At 36.7% G+C, this 16746-nt stretch overlaps 2 protein-coding genes across 2 annotated transcripts; one reads left to right on the top strand and one right to left on the bottom strand.

Annotated features, from left to right (window-relative positions):
• Positions 1-913: 913 nt before the first annotated feature.
• RpL18 (ribosomal protein L18) lies at positions 914-5941 on the bottom strand. Its single transcript, XM_019055341.2, has 5 exons — positions 5773-5941; positions 5570-5656; positions 5010-5216; positions 2752-2875; positions 914-1122 (listed from the first exon to the last, which is right to left on the bottom strand). Exons 1-5 carry the CDS (start codon positions 5773-5775, stop codon positions 977-979), a joined length of 567 nt encoding a protein of 188 aa, XP_018910886.1. The 5' UTR covers positions 5776-5941; the 3' UTR covers positions 914-976.
• Positions 5942-6362: 421 nt separating this feature from the next.
• Positions 6363-16622, top strand: dnr1 (E3 ubiquitin-protein ligase defense repressor 1). The gene is made up of 7 exons (XM_019049292.2): positions 6363-6610; positions 7419-7612; positions 8959-9187; positions 9582-9748; positions 10586-10802; positions 11366-11589; positions 12649-16622. The coding sequence occupies exons 1-7, from the start codon at positions 6524-6526 to the stop codon at positions 12905-12907; spliced, it is 1377 nt and encodes a 458-aa protein (XP_018904837.2). The 5' UTR covers positions 6363-6523; the 3' UTR covers positions 12908-16622.
• Positions 16623-16746: the final 124 nt, after the last annotated feature.

The following is a 16746-nucleotide window of genomic DNA, read 5'->3' as shown; positions in this document are numbered from 1 at the left end:
CTCAGGAGGCATTACACCCGCTTCCATCAGTTCTGCCTACATTTCGGGCAGGGGTGCAGAAAGTTCTACATTACATACAATGTCTTTCCAGGGAAAGGAATCTGGAGTGGCTAAGGCATAATAGTTATTTTCAAAAAAATTGTCAAGCAAAAAAAATATAGATTTCCTTCACTATGACATAAAGTTGATGTCTGTGTACTTCACAAAGCAGCACAAATATTTTCTCTTCCATAATCTTAAACGCAAGATGATTTTTCAATGTTCGCTTGGAGAAAATTAAGAGAGAATTCATTTCCTAAGTTTGATATGTAACTGCCCAAAGTGGGTGAAAAACTCTTGACTGCTTTCACAAAAATGGTGGGATCACACACTGAGGAAGATTAAGAAAACTAAATTCTAAGTGGGTTCCAATCAGTGTTCTGCCCTCCCCTTAAAATTTGAGGAGCCACCTTGGATGGAAAGCCCAATTTTTAGGAGTCAAATTAACTTTTCCAAAATTCATCATGACACATAAGATTTTTTAACGATTGTGAGTTAGGAAAAATCGACAGGTTGCACCAACTTATTTTCATGCCACATTGGCCCAGCCCTCTCTATTTTGGGCCCGAATAAAAGCCCGATTTTGAGGCGCATGATGCCCAGGGAAGGCAGACAAAATCACTGATGGCCTAATACTTTACATGTTAATATAGGATTTTTTATTTCATCCATTAAATACAAAATTCGAATAGATGGAAAAGCTAGAAAAACTAAAATTACCAAAGGTAAAATTGTTCAAAAGGATTCCAGAGTTTGATTATCTAAATAGTTTGATAGTTCTCATAGTTTGATTATCCTAACAGTTCGACTGTCACATGAATCATTAACTGATAGTGAAATTGTCGCAAATGTGAAATAATAAAAACAAATAATATAAAGTAAACATTAGTTTATTTTTAGTCAATGACAATATAAAAAAAATATAAACAAGAGGATGTTAACGTTTGTAACCACAGCCCTTCCTCCTACCACGAGCACGTTCAAATTTACGTCCTTTGCTGCGCACATATGGCTTCGTATGACTGCCTGGAACTCCTGGAGCTTTACCGAAGTGTTTGCAAGCTTCACGGTTCTTGCGTTTACCTGCAAAAGGAAAAAAAATTCAGTATCTGGATTGAAACTCCATAGGAAGGTATGATCACAGTTTCTCTGAGGTACTGTATGTACTTGTGTACTAAGCACACTTTTGCTCCCCAAAAATGTCCAAGAGCTACAAATTGAAGGTGCGTAACTCACTAAGTGGTGGCTTCTTGGTGTTGGGAAGATAGGTAGCTTCCATTGAGTTTACATCAAAGGCCGGATCACTGTGTCCTGCCAGAACTGCTGTTGCAAGCTACTGAGGAGAGAACTTGCTGCTTGAGTGACTTGACCAAGGTCACTTGACTCATTTCTCGTCTTCTGAGCTACAAGGTCTCTGTTGTTTCTTTATTTTTTGATTCCCTAACTGTTTTGGCTTTTCCCCGACTCTAAAATTTTCCAACTCCCTGACTTTTCTGGGGTTTTCCGAATGCTGGAAACCCTGCAGCAGCAGATTTCATCCCCTCTGTGGGCCAGTGGCCTGGGAAAGGGGGTGGGAAATGCTTTCATTGACCTGGAAATCCGTTTTGGTGGGCTTTGAGGACACTTTTAAAAGATAAAGACTTAAGATTCTACAATATTTTCAAAATGGTACCACTCCGTTTCCATTAATTCTCTGATATTCATTTTGCAAGGTGTTGCTTTTCCCCGACTCTAAAATTTTCCAACTCCCTGACTTTTCTGGGGTTTTCCGAATGCTGGAAACCCTGCAGCAGCAGATTTCATCTCCTCTGTGGGCCAGTGGCCTGGGAAAGGGGGTGGGAAATGCTTTCATTGACCTGGAAATCCGTTTTGGTGGGCTTTGAGGACACTTTTAAAAGATAAAGACTTAAGATTCTACAATATTTTCAAAATGGTACCACTCCGTTTCCATTAATTCTCTGATATTCATTTTGCAAGGTGTTGAACTGGAAAATTGAGAGGGTCAAGGGTGGTTTATTAATCCAACATGCCTGAACGATGGTGTTAATTCAGTTCAGACACTCTTTTGAATGTGTGATTAATGGCAAGTCTCGAGTTCAATTTCTTTCTGAATGGCAGCAGTTGTTTTGGTACATTTTCTAATAATTTCTGATAGTCCTTGCTAAAGAAGGGGAGCTAGGGGTCCAATAATGGTCGCATTGACAGAAAATTCTGTCGACTCCTGTAACTTGGCTCGTTAAAACAGGAGCATTAAAAAAATTAGTGACTATGCCTGCTAAAAGAATTTCAATTTATAAAATCTCAAAATTTTGAGGTCTCATGCTGCAAAGAAGGGGGGGGGGGGGGCGTGAACTGAATGAGTCTCATTGAACTAGTTCTTGTGAAAAACATTTGGGCCAAGTTTCATACTCCTGGCATTAGCACTTTCACGAGAGTATAATGCATTGGAGTTCATTCAATGAATGTGAGAAAGAGAAATATAAAATTGGGAGTGGGGGGGGGGGGGGGGGAGCGCCCCATAAAATTTATTTGATTTCACTGAATCTCAGAATAACAATAGAAGTTAATTCTGTCCGCGCTGGATGAAATTGGAGAGTCAACATTCAAAAAACAGACCCTGGCGTACGTTTGTCAAAAATTATACTAGATAAAAACAAGAATTTTATGGTCTTTAATTTAAGAAAGAAAGGGGGGAAAAATCGTTGGGGTTACCTTGTAATAAGACTGTCTGCTTTCCAGTTGGAGCTCTTAAAGCCAGCTGATCAAATGTGATGATTTCACCACCTGCTTTCAAAATTCTGGCACGAGCAGTTTCTGTAGCTCGCAGGGCGCACACCTGAAAATTGATAAATGGCGATTGTTAAATGCTGACTGCTACCAATACAGACACCTAAATTACCTAGCAGTTACCTAATACAGACACAAGTTGTTGATCATACAATGATAGCCTCGGGTAACGTCATGACTCTGCATTGCACCGAGAATTCTGACTTGGGAGGGAAAAGTTCATTAAGAACACAATTTCCTTCTTGGGGCTATGCTGTTTGGCACATCACTAGTTATCTCGAATTAGAAAGCAACTGTAGACATGTCTGGACGTAACTACTTTTAGATCAAACGGCATAAATCCTGGAGGGAAATTGCGCTCACAGTGAGCTTTTTCTCTCTTAAGTGAGAATGCTCAGCATGAGGCAGAGTCATGATGTCACTTTAAGCTTTAGTCATATGATCTCCTATTTGTGTCTGTTGACTGGTGCGCCTCGCCACCTTAGTTTCTTGAAATTACCCAATTGTTGAGTTAAACTAATTTCAGAGAAGTGAGTATAATTAAATTTCAACATAACAAGGAGTGGCATGATCTGAAAATCGTCAGAGGAATGATAACTCATTGTAGAATTAACTGTATCTGCCTGATGCATCAAATGCACTATAACAAGATAATATGCTCAAACCTGCAAACCTTCATCATGCTGAATGACATTTATTCCTACAAAAAATTACTTTTAGACTTGGTTTTTGACAGCCACATAATCTATAAAAAGGACCTAATAATAGTGTCACGCTCAGTTCTATTAATTGAACTTATTCAACTGTTAGATTGTTGGTGAGATATTCTTCACTTAAAAGGAGCCCTTCATTGGCCCTAAGAATGGATATTTCAACATCATTCACTGGGATAACAGCTGTTGAAAGATTCGTTTGAAAAGGGCAGCTTCCGAACGCAGATGTTCTATCAATAATAAGCGACAAACTGAGCGATCCGTTCGGTGAAGCTGCAGAAAATCCTCTTGCGCAACCTGAAGTTATCCCAGGGCATATTACAAAATTTCTTTTACAAAAGTATTTCTAACCCTTATAAGAAGCAAGAAAATATTACAAGGAGAGCACACTGATAATTGAGATATTTTGATTAACCTGGGCTATTGACCTTTACATAGGGCAAGAAGACCAAGGGGCTGAGATAGGGACTTATTTTCAAGCTTTCAAGCTTAGGTTAAAAATGCCATAGATGAACTACTGGCCCGAGTTCAGGAATGATTCCCAGAACTCGGGACACGAGACGGCTCAAGACGCGACGCAGTGTCGCACTATGATCTTTTCTTCCTGTAACTTTCGACTCCACTCTGAAAGTTTGCACCTGCGTAATTTAAGGTGTCATCAACATCTTGTGAAATTTTCAAAGAAATCAAAAGGTCCAATTGTGAGATATGTTTGGAAACTTAAAATTTGGACCGGAAAAAAATAGCAATTTAGGCCCAATTTTCTTATACATGTCTGAAAAGCTCTTTTTCAGGGCTTTCCAATGACACCAGAGCGGTTGATTAAGAATGAACCGTTTTGAACTTACATATCAATAGAATGGTGGCATTCTTCGAAAAAGGCCAACTTGCGCAAACCTTCAGTGTCTAGTGAAAGCCCAACAGGTGGTCCAATCAACTTAAAGTTATGGTTTTATACTAAGCTATGCATGTACAGTAAGCAGGCCAAATTTTATCAAATTCTGACAGGGTCACTTTTTCAAAGTACCACTAATTGGCATGGAATGACTCTCATGTCAATTATCGATCAGGATTTGGATGGTCAATAGTGCAGGGTGCAAATTCTTCACAGCCTCCGCAATTTTCCAAAGCAAGTTGGGTTTTCACCACAATGGGCTCATCAAGATTTTAATGAATTCTTTGCTAATCTTGAAATGTTTGACTAAGTTGCATTAATCCACATGAGTTGAAAATCTGGAAGAAAAAAATTCTTAGCTCAACAACAATTTGGAGAGCTGTCCTACAATTTTGCTGCGACCATGCAGTCCCGAAAAATTCGAACCCTTGCAATATAAGATCCATTCTTGCTGTCCTAAGGTATTAATGGTGCCAACATTTGCTTCTCAAGAAAATTTCGATGAAAACCTCCAAAACTATGTAAGATTTGGCACCCTAGTTGCCAAACGATAAGATAATTGGGAAAAAACTTACTGATAACTTGGGTACATCCATTAATCTCGGATCATTGGTGATGGATCCTACGACAACAGCAGTTTTACCAGCACGGCTAGGTTTTGTCATGTGTTTTGACAATCTGGACAAAGACATCTGTGGCCTATTTGTTTTGGACATAAACAGACGCCTCAATACAATTTTGTTGAACTTAGCACGAGTACGTCGGACCAAATATCTGTAAAGCTGTAAAATGCAAGGAAATTAGGAAACTGGAAAAAGTGTCATCATGAGGTAAGGTTAACTTAGGTTTCATGGAACCTGCATAGCAAGTCTCATTTGAAGTTAGAGCATGGCTACTAGCTGCAGATCAGATGCTGCATATTGCAGCACTGTTCTGTACATGACCAGAGTTAACTTGGCAAGTAACAGAAATGTGTACTCAAACGAATCATGAGTTGAGAATTGCTCCTGGTTTCCACCGAAAATGTACACGGTAGCTTGCTAGCTGGGAACTTTCATGGAGCGGTATTGAGATGAGTGAATAAAAAATCGGAAGTAAGTAGAGGAGGGTTTGATAGAAAAATGGTTCGACTTACCTTCACTAAAAGCAGAAGATACACATCTTTAGAACGTGGTTTGGACCTCCTGACTTTGCGGTCATACCTGTGCGAGATGTCGACTCCCTGAAACGAGCAACGAGTGGATTAGAGGCAGCACTGGATGATTTTATGATATTCAATAGAGATTAGTTTTAACAAATATATGAGGAGCCTTTGTGTAAAGAAATAATTAAACTTACCATTTTCGCCTAAAAATAAGACTCCAGACACGTGTGACGGATGGAGTTGAGGCCTGTTTGCGGGAGGAAGAAAACGCAAGATGGCGTCCTGGGCATATACAGATGAGACAACCTTCACAAAATGGTGCAAAGCTCAAATCTGCATATATTTATTTCCTATAATGATAATATGACCGAAAGATTGAATTGAAATTTTTAAAAATATAAAGGTGTAAAGAGCAAAACAAAATATAGGCGACTTTTTTCTGACTCGCAATTTCAAGAAATATTATCAGCCTCCGAAGGGCAGTGGATTTTCAAAAGTTCAAAGCTTTTCGTTGGTACACCTAGATGTAGTAAATTATTGTTGCCAATAAACACAATTTCTAACCGCAACAAAAATTAACAATTAATGAACGATTCTGTCGAATCCAAATTCAGATTTCCATTACTCGCTTAAATGCGACGATGAAGAGAGTCACCGTTAAGTTTTAAATGAGAAAATGAAAGGATCTATGCGCGACAATTATGATTTTCTAAAACGGAACCCCACAACTTTTTCCTAAAATTTCGTCCCTCCTCAAGTGGCAGCCTTGTCCTTCGTATCAACACTAGAAAGCTCGAAGTTGAAAGTTTTTATCATCCACACGAAGACTTTACTTACTTTAACATTTCTTACCTTCTTAGCCGTTTATCAATTGAATTATCCCATTTTCTAAGAACGACCAGTGCTCCTTACCAACTCCTCCTTAATTTGAAATGCCAAGCCATCATGTGGTGTCTTGTGAGTCAGCCGAACGCAATCATAATTGAAGTAGAAGTAGATTCAAAGGCGAAAGGACAAGAATGCCTGGAAAAGGTAACCACTTACGTTTCTAAGTCTTTACTTTCTGTACCGCGCGCACTAGTTTGCCTCGAAAAACTTCGCAATTAATATTGAGCAGTCTTCATCTCACAAGAAGCTTTGCATTCAGGGCCTATCCTCAATTCATCATTCTTCAAAATTTGCCATTTTTGTTACCTGCTTGCGGTATGTTCTTGTGTAAACTTTTGGCTAAGCTGCCTCTTTTCTTTCCTAATTATAATTTATCTTATGCAGATAGAATATTGAATAATATGGGATCCCATTGCTTCAAAAATGTTTTCTCCCATTGTAATCTCCATGGGTTTTTTTTTTCTTTTCAAGTTGATGGTATTACTAATGGGGCATTCTATAGAGAATAACGAAGGGACTATCATCGACTTATGACACAATCAAGACTATGCTCTAGGCCTGACTGTAGGCAGGTAAGGCAAGACAGCCAAGGGGGTAAAGCTGCGCCATCACATAAGTTGACATAGCCTGGCATACATTTAATATCAGAGACGCCCATCACAAGAGTGCGGCTGCGTTTGCCCTGAATGCCTCCGATTCCTCAAATTTTTCCAATACCAAATGCATTCCAGGCTGCCTACCTACATTTTCACCAAAAGATCCTAATGCACCGTTTAGATTGGGTCATATGTCAATGGGGACGATGTAGAAGATCTTCATCAAACTTTCATCAAAATTTTACATGGTCAGAAACAAATATTAACAATTTCCAGAATATAATCTTAGATTGAATAGCATTTACCAGTTACCACTAGGATTACCATTAGTGTCACTTATATTTTTACTGTGTTAGGTTTGCTCTTGTCTTGGAATCACCAACGAATCGGACTATTTTGGACTCAAGTACCGCACTGTAAAAGGTCATGATGTGTGGATCAATCTCCGAAACCCCATCGAGCGGCAAGTTGTTGGAGTTGCTCCTCACAGATTTGGTTTACGTGTCAAATTCTGGGTTCCTCCACACCTCCTGCTTCAAGAGACTACAAGGTTTTTATTTTTTTTTTTGGCTAAAACGCAAGACTGATAATAAGGTCTCAACTCATACAAATTTTTACAAATCTTATTTTACCAATTGTAGTTTTTTCTCCTTTACCCACACAGTATTCTCCTTAAAGGAATTTCTTGCTTGCATGGTAAATAAATCCATGCTTAAAAACACTAGCTAAGTAATTCCTCAAAAAAAAAAAAAAAAAAAAAAAAAAAAAAACTGCAATCATCAGTAATTGACAGCCAAAACAAATTTTGGAATTTACCTTATTTGGACCTAACTATCAATCTTTTTTTTCATTAAACTTTTAGAAAAAGACTGTAGTATGTTGAAATGGGCAGCAACCCAAAAAATGACTTCAAGTTCTCCTTTGGAAGTCCACATGAAATGTAGCGAAAGGATAATACTTTTTTTTCAAATTTTTATCCATCCAAAAATGGCATAGAAGAGACTTGGCTGTGACAATACGCCTAGGTTACCAAAAGTTGTTGCAGCATATAATTTTGTAAGACGCTGTCCGGTCCTAAACCATCTGGACGCCTTGCGCTGCATCATCTCAGTCATAATTTTGTCTCTACTAAAAGGCAGTTTGCAGATCAATGTTTGTGTCATATTTGGCAATTTTATCAATAAAACCAACTCATGAAACAGTGTCACAAGGTTCTTTTTTAGCCTAAAAACGAGAAATCTCTGAAAGTAATCCAAGTGCTAGGTGCGGTGTCTCAGAATCTTTGCTAAGGTTTATCCATCATAATTAAAGCAAATGTATGTATGTATGTTTAAACTTGCTCTGAATTTTCGTTTTATAGTTTTTTAAAATGCTGGAAATGAATAATTTCAAAAAATTCACCCAATTATTTTCTCTCCAAAATAAAAATTAGCGGTGGAGGTTCAAAAACCTTGCAACCAAGAAGTACCCTTTCTGCACGGAGCGCCTCAATTATCATACTGAAAAATCGTAGTAGATTTTATCTATTCTCAAGATTGATTATTAGTGTTAAGTAATAACAGATGGAGGACTTTTCTGCAGGTATTGCCCACAAACTGCTTAATTAATATGTACCGCTTATTCCAAAATTATTAAGGATTGTTTTGCCCTAAAAAGTGTACTTGATACTAAATGATTTAATAAAATAACAAACCATTTGTAACTGGACCGATAAACCTGGAGGGAGATGGGGTTTAGAAAAGTTGTATCACATAGTTTTATGCTCAAAAAAATGCAAGCTTTTTTCAAGCCTCTCAGCTGAACTCTAATACACAAGTATTTTCTGTCTTCTTATTGAATATCTATCTGTTGTTGGTATAAGAAAGTCTAAAGTATGTTCCTTTTCTTCTCTTGCAGGCATCAATTCTATCTTCATGCGAAATCCGATTTGATGGAAGGGAAACTAAAAGTAGGCCAAGAAATTGAGCCTCTGAAGTTGATTGCCCTCTTGTCTCAATCAGAGCTAGGAGATTATGAGAGCTGCATAGCACCAATGCAGATGTACAATTCTTGGTGCCATCAATTAAATATTGAAGCATCTGAAGAAGAACTTGAAACCATCGCCGCTTTGCACAAAGAAATGAAGGTAGGTTATTTCAAAGTTTCAAATGGTTTGTTTCCTTTTCCCCTGACAATAGTCTGTGGCTAAAACCTGCTGAATAAATCTCTTATTTGATTACAAGGTTGTTCTCTTCCATGTTTGCTCAGCAGCGTAATCCCACCTACCTTAATCAAATTTAGGGCAGAAATAAAGATAAAGTAATTGCCAATAGCTACTGATCTGATAATATGATAACATTAGTTCAGACTGTTTTCTATGCAAGGATTTTCCTGCAGAGATCCTGAGCAAGCTCTTTGAGCGCTGCTCGAAAACTTTACGCTTTATCAATAGAAAACAAGTGGTATGGTAATAGTTAACAACAACTATCGTTACCTTTCGTTCATTCATCTTTTCCTGCTTGTTTGAATTTTTTTCCTAGGGTATGAAGCAGTCCACCGCTGAGTATTGGATTGTGAAGGAGGTCTCAAATTTACCAAGTTTCGGCGAAGAACTTTTTTTGGGGAAAACCGACAGAAAATCGGAGTCTGTGTCAGTGGGAGTTGGTCCCCACGGTCTTACTGTTTACCAAGGAACTCGAAAACAACTGTGAGTATTGAATACCCGCATACAAATGCATGATAAATAAACTTTGAAGGTAAATAAAATTCCTTGACTCTGGGTTCCTGAACCTTGAGTTTTACTATTAAGTGTACCATTAAGTAATGTTATCTAAAATCAAAATCTGCATTTATTACTGTGTAAATTGCGAACTTCTTCTTTCCATCCAGGGGTGCAAAATGTCCTCGATCACGCGATCATGATCGCGTGGCTGCTCGCATTGAGGGAGGCTGTGAAAATTGGGGAAGACTTTTTTTCCCCCCTTTTTTGGGATGAAAAAACAGGGAAGTGCATTGTTATTTGAGCTAGATGCCTTTTAAGCATGCTGCTCACATACCAAACCTTGATAGTTTAACTTGATAGTTTCCCTCTCCAGAGGAAAGGAAACTATCAAACAAGTTGTTTTTCTCGCTGGAAATCTTTCAAGCGCCCTGCTTGTGAGGAAAGATACTTTTTAGCTTGCTGCTTTTAGGGAAGACAAATTATAAAGTTGGGAAGGCTAAGAACTTTCTGCACCCCTGTTTTCATCGTGCCTTACATATGGGAAGTTTGTACAAAAGTATGCAATTAAAATTTTGTCAAAAAGTGTTTGAAAAAAATTCGCAAGTTGAAGGTCATACACACAGGCAGCGACTAAAGGTCCATCTAGACATGAGGCACTGAGTGTCAAGCCAAGCATACCCTGTGTGAAAAACGCTAGTTCATAATATTCTCATCAATCATTATAAAGCAAAAAATAATGGATTTTTTTAAATTATTGTATTCATCACAAACAAATTTCTCTAAAAATTCTCGGCCACTTATCTTCTCATCTTTTTCATACAGGATTCCATTTACAGCAATTCGCAGTGCTGCATCTCAAAAACGAGCTTTCACGCTTTGGTACTTCGATCAATTTGCCACCGAGACCACTCTTGAATTAAAATTGTCTTCCTCATTATCGGCTAATGAACTCTACAGAGCTTTAACAGAGAAGCATGCATTTTATAGTTGTGAGACTGTGCGAGGGGCTGTAACTTCACAATTTATCAGGGACCTGAAGGTATGTTTTACTTCTATTCATCTTCATTTTTTTTTTGCCGTTGAAGTTTGGGAAATTATATATGCCACATTAGCCATAGAAAAGAAGATTAGAAAAAAGGAGAGTAGTTGATAAAACCATTCATCAGCCAGCTTTTCTCAATAACCTCAAAAATACATTGTTCATAAATTAAGTAATTTAAAGAGGGTATAAAGATACTACTTGTGTTACTGAGTCACTCTGGAAAATTCAATAACTCTGTGTAATTTTTGGGAATTTTCTTCAAATGAGGCTTTTTAATTATTAAGTACTATTGGGTTATTATTGTAATAGATATATATATACCTTCTTCTTCTTTTTACTAAATTACTCACCGTTAATTCAATGGAACTATTTAACCCTGACACATTTTACTTACTTCAGCTTCCTAGCAAAGTTCATCTAGAATGTCAGGAGTAATTTTTCTGAAATGCATCTTGTGACGAGCTTCACAAGTTATTTTTGTTTTAACTTTTACCATCTTTTAGATAAATTGTTTGTTCTCTCTATTTTTTACTAACTAAATTTTTTTGGGAACTGCATAGGGAACGATTGTCTCAATTTTCAACGAACACTCACCTCTGGGCAAGAAGTATGTCTTTGACATTCAAAGAACATGTCGAGAGGTTCATGACAATGCTCGCCGTGCTTTGTACGATGCCTCTCAACAATCAGCAGCTCCCAGCAAAATTGAGACTCAGTCTGGTATCGAGCAAAAGAACTCAGATGCTGATAAGCTAGCCAGGCTCATGGATGCTCTCACATGCAGGTCTGTTCAATCAAAATCGTCTCATTTTTTACCAATGAGAAGTTATCTTTCATGAGTTATCGGAAATTAACAGAAATTTTATGACTTTGACAGAAATTAATCAGACTTGAAAAAAAGAGGAACTTGTCAGCGGATGTTGAGTTTTACAATCAAGAGACTTATGAAATGGATATCAAGTGGGTTTCTTGTTTTTTTTAGGCCTTGTCTTCATGGGACGTTCTAATGAGATTTGTCCCAGGGTCGAATGTGTCAGTTGCACTGGTCACAGAATCATGTTTTGATTCTAATTTATGGGGATTAGGTAAACATGAGATCTGTCGAAACAGCCTCTCTACTGTAAAAATCAACCAAAATATCGCGCTTTGAAAAGTTTGGTTTATGACGTCATCCACCATGGTAGTGACACCCTTGATTTCCTCCTTAAGTAGTTTGTATGAAGCACACAGGAATAAGGATTGTGAAGATTGCAACTAAATTTGGCGAAGTGCTTAGAATTTTTTTTCATGAGTTTTGGTATTTCAATTTTAAAAATAAGAAGGTGAAAAATAAAATAATTTTCCCCCTCCTCCTTCTGGTTGGAATTTCTTGAACCCCTCAACCTAGATGCGGTACGTACTTCATGGAAGGCCATAGTGAGTAAATCACCGGTTGTGTCTTATGTCAACATATAAAACACCACGACGTTCAATTTTTGCACCAGCTTGCGAGGTAAAGAATAGAGAAACAGCAGCAATTGCATAATCAACATATCACCCACTGTCAGTAATATGTCACTACGTCTTTTCTTTTTTTCAATATATAACAAAATAAATGCATTAAGAAGGTGTTACTGCCTGTCGGACTACGATTTTTGTATGTTTACCGCTCAGCGGAACACATAAGAGGAAGCACGAACCATGCCAAGACCATGCGAAAATCGAACCGGAGTATGACGAAGCCTAAGGAAGTTAAATGCAAATGCTTTTCAGATTTGCGTTTAAATATGTGTAGGATTATTCTTCTTTTTTAATTATTTTAGTTGGTCAGTAGTTTTACTATTTGTATATTTTTCTCCCACAGAATATGTATGGATAGCAGTATAACAACAGTATTTTTCCCTTGCGCCCATGTTGTTGCCTGTGGAAACTGTGCAAGCAGATGCGAAGTTTGCCCGCTGTGCCGATCTCCAATTAAGGAGTCAAAGCGGGTGTATTTACCCACACTGAGCGATGTCATAGAACCAAGAATGATATCCAATAATTCTTCACTCTCCTCCATGTCAAGTTTTACAGACTCTTATAACTCTTCCTTGGATGAATTAGAACTTCTTGGTGCATAACTTTTTTTTTATGTTGATTTTTATACTTTTATAGCCCATATTTTTACTTTCTTGGCCCCTCTGTAGGTTCAAAAGCTATTGTTGTTCCTTCTCCCCAAAAATTTGTAAGCTCCATCATTTCCAAATATTTAAAGGTCCCCTGCATAGAGTGTAAAGGATTAGAGATTCCACTGGACAAGCAAAACTTGAAACAGAAGTTTGCCGTTTACTGAAAATAGGGAAAGTAACCAGAAGATTGCGCTTGCATTACAAATTGCAAAGTGGCAAGCGAATTCCTATTATATTTCCCGTAACCCAATATTATAAGAGTTTCTGAACTTGAAAAGCCCAATTTTATACATTTGTGTCAAGTTAGGCAAAAAGATGACGGATGAAGCATGAAACAAATGAAGCAGCAAAACTGTCTATTTCTTGTGCAGTGCTCAAGAAAGGTGTTGTAGAGGCTCTGTCTTCATTAATTTATTTCAAAGGCTGCCTCAGCTCCAAGAAATAATAGTTGCCTTCAGTCTCTCTTGCATTCCTGTCTGCTGTAGCAGAAATGCAAGAGTTGTATGAAAAATTGCATATCTGAGCTAGTGCGGCAGCAGATAGATTGTATTCGATAATGGTTCGATGTATCGTTTAGTTCAAAACAATAGAACATAACCTCACACGAAAATTTTAAGATTTAAGTAGGAAAAATTAAAATTGAGAAAATTCCTAATAATTTCACTTTTCATCGCCGCTTTATACTCATAAAAATAAAAAATCTATCACAAGTTACGCGTTCCCCCAGATTAGTCAATTGAGATTTGTCAATTTTGAGGCTGTGTTTAAACGTTGAACTAATCGATATCGATATAATCTCATCTGTTTGATGTATCAAATACGATCTATAGTGTGTGTTTTAAGAGCTTCTGTTTCAAGTTTTAAAGCATTAAGTTGAATCTCAACCCTCTATACTCACCGGTCAATCAATGCCACATTCCTACTCTTGATCACAATATCAATAGGCACCAATATGTAAAATGTTTATTGTTAAATTTCATTCTGAAGTGGCGCAGAGGATCTTCATCTCAAGCAGCTTTCTAAATTTAAAGCTTGCAAAATGAATTTGAAATTTCTTGTGTGTATTGTTTTTGTGAATTTTTGAAGAGCAAAAATGATCGTAAAAAAGCTTTAGTTCATGTTCTATGTATTAACCTTTTAAAAATTTAGGTGTTGGTCACTCACTGCTCAGAATCATATGATCTTTGAATTCAAAGTGTAATGCAAAGAGTGTATGAAATTCCTCTTTAAAGTCTTTTATCCACTGTCTTCCAACTTTTTCCCGTTTCTAAATAGGGCTAAGTGATTAAAGTTTTTTTCATAAGTGATCGCCAAGCTAAAACTGTAAGCCGTGTATTTCCTGCCAAAAATACACTAAAACTTAGTGCAATAATTGATTTCTTCATCCAAGTAATTGTAAATTTAAACTATTCTGTTCAAATCAAGGAATTATTTATGAAATAATTTTAAATTCATTCTTATTCTCTCAATTTTTAGTGTTTGTTCCTAATTTACTTGTTCTCCACTCCAATCAGAGTGGAAGGGAAATTAGGGAGCCTGAGAGTTTTCATGCTGAAATAGACAGTCAGGCTGTGGAGGTATACTTTTGAATAGAGTTATCTCCGGAGATAGTAGTACTTAGGATGTTATCCCAGTGTTCTTCAACACTTCACTTTTTCTTACTCCCTCTCTTTCCTCACAGTACCCCCACAACACAGATTTAATCTCTTCTTCATGAGTAATGTTGAATGGTATATACATACAGGACCCCCTCTACAAGTTTTATTACGAAGACAATTTAACCATTTTTCTTTTTTACTTTTCTGAATCTTTTACCTTTTCTAACCTTTGATTCAACTCACTCCCTTTCCGCATAGCATACTTCGGTATACGTCGGTACAATATACGCACGATCCCCTCTCCCTCCTTGTCGGTAAGGTACCTATTACTCATTGAGCACCTTGAGACAAACCATCAAGTGTTATGTGATGGGCAGACCTCAGTCAAATAACCTATCACAGTCTGTTGGCATTATAAAATCAAGTTCAAGTCCAATGTATAATAGGTGATGATTTTCTTAACCTTTTCTGAAGGTATCTCGTTTTGGCTCAAAGCTCCCGCAATCTCTTCTTGCTGGTTTGCACAGCCAGTAAAATGTTAAATTTTGCTTTTATTTTTTCCTCCAGAACTGCAGCTAAACATTGTTCAACAAATATCTCTTTATTCTTCTTTTATCTTTTTAGCAACTCTCCCTCCTATGAAAGTATTAAATGTTTGTACAATTTGAAGTATTGATGTAAACATTAGGTTTTTTCAGTAAGCCTCACATGAACAAGATTTTAATCGTTAACCACACCTGTACCTATATTTTGTTCAGTTAAAACAGGCTTTTGAATAGTTGGAAGAAGAGGCAAAATAAAATACATTTAGCCCATTTGAATCCAGGAGAATAAAAACGCACAAACTCGGAAACTTAAAAATTCCCAAATTTCATTGAAGATGCCTAATATTCTTAAAAGCCATTGAAGATGGGGCATCTATGTCAACTTGGGCCTTTAAAGTGTCCTGGAGTAATTTTCCTTTTGCACCAAAAAGCTTTTTCTTAAACCAGCTTCTTCACCGACTGCGTAGTTTTTTTGTCTCTTGAACATTTTCCTTTTTCCAAGTAGGTGCGTTTTCATTCTCATCGTCTCATTTATAGAATCTTTACAGTCACAGGTGCTGGTTGTTTGACCCTTAAAAAAAGGGATAGCATAGTATTTTTATATCTCCGATAGACAGTATTTTACGTTTTACTGGTCAGCTTTTGAAAATGTATTAAAAAGAATTAGTAGAGTCTTAATATGAGGGTCAATGAGTCTTTCCAGACGTTTTTATTTTAAGTTTTTTATTTATTTATATATTTTTTTACCAATCATTACTTTCTTTTCTCTTTCAAAAATGTTATTGGACTTTACCTAAAAACCATAGTTTCAATGTGATATTCCAATAACAAGTGACAGTACATTGTTTATTCACTTTGGTGAAAGAAGTAATGACAATGTCCGCAAATAACAGCTTTTGAAACCTGAATATCACTTGCGGACTAAGTAGTGCTGTAATTCATAATTTTGATCTCATAATCTGATCATCTTGAATGTTTAGGCCCTTTTCTAAAATTTTGGTAAAATCTGAGGTTCTTTGAAATGAACTGAAAACGTTTTTTGTTATCAACAATAACTTTTCCTAGTCTTCTTCACCATTATTTTTTATTTTTCAATTATTTCAAGAAATTTTTACTTTAAGTATCATAGCTTTAATGTAGCTAGCTGTTTTTTTTTTTCTTTACCTTGGCTGTGGCAGTTTTTATTTAAAGTTTTTTGTCCTCGCACAATAATTTTGCGAGCAATATTTTCTAGCCATAGCTTAAATCATTGGGGATTTTCCCAAAGGTTTTTTTCTCTTTCTTTAATTTTTTTTCAAACTCTCTGTTTGTAATTCTTAAACTGATAAGCATTTGAGGACTTTTTTTTTTTCAGTGTATTCAGCTGAAGAGAGTTTAGTTCTCATGTAAACTAAAATCAGAACATTAATGTCTTCTCAGTTACCAACAATTATTGTTTTCCGTATTATTCTTTATTTTTGTAAGTTAATCCAAAAGTAGCTGTCTCTGTTAGATTTATTAAAGCCATATCTTTTAAAATTTTAACAGTCTTCTGATTTAGTCTATTATGCATAAACTTCCCATTTTCAAGCCAGTTTCCTTAGAAATTTCATGGTGAAGTAGCCGAGAAAACATGTTTTCTCAAGTGTTTAACTATGTAATTTAAGAG

The sequence above is a fragment of the Bemisia tabaci genome, chromosome 1 (genome assembly GCF_918797505.1).
Source record: "Bemisia tabaci chromosome 1, PGI_BMITA_v3".
Classification (NCBI taxonomy): Eukaryota; Metazoa; Arthropoda; class Insecta; order Hemiptera; family Aleyrodidae; genus Bemisia; species Bemisia tabaci.
Note: the sequence above shows the minus strand (reverse complement) of the source record. Positions and strands in the feature narration are given on the sequence as shown.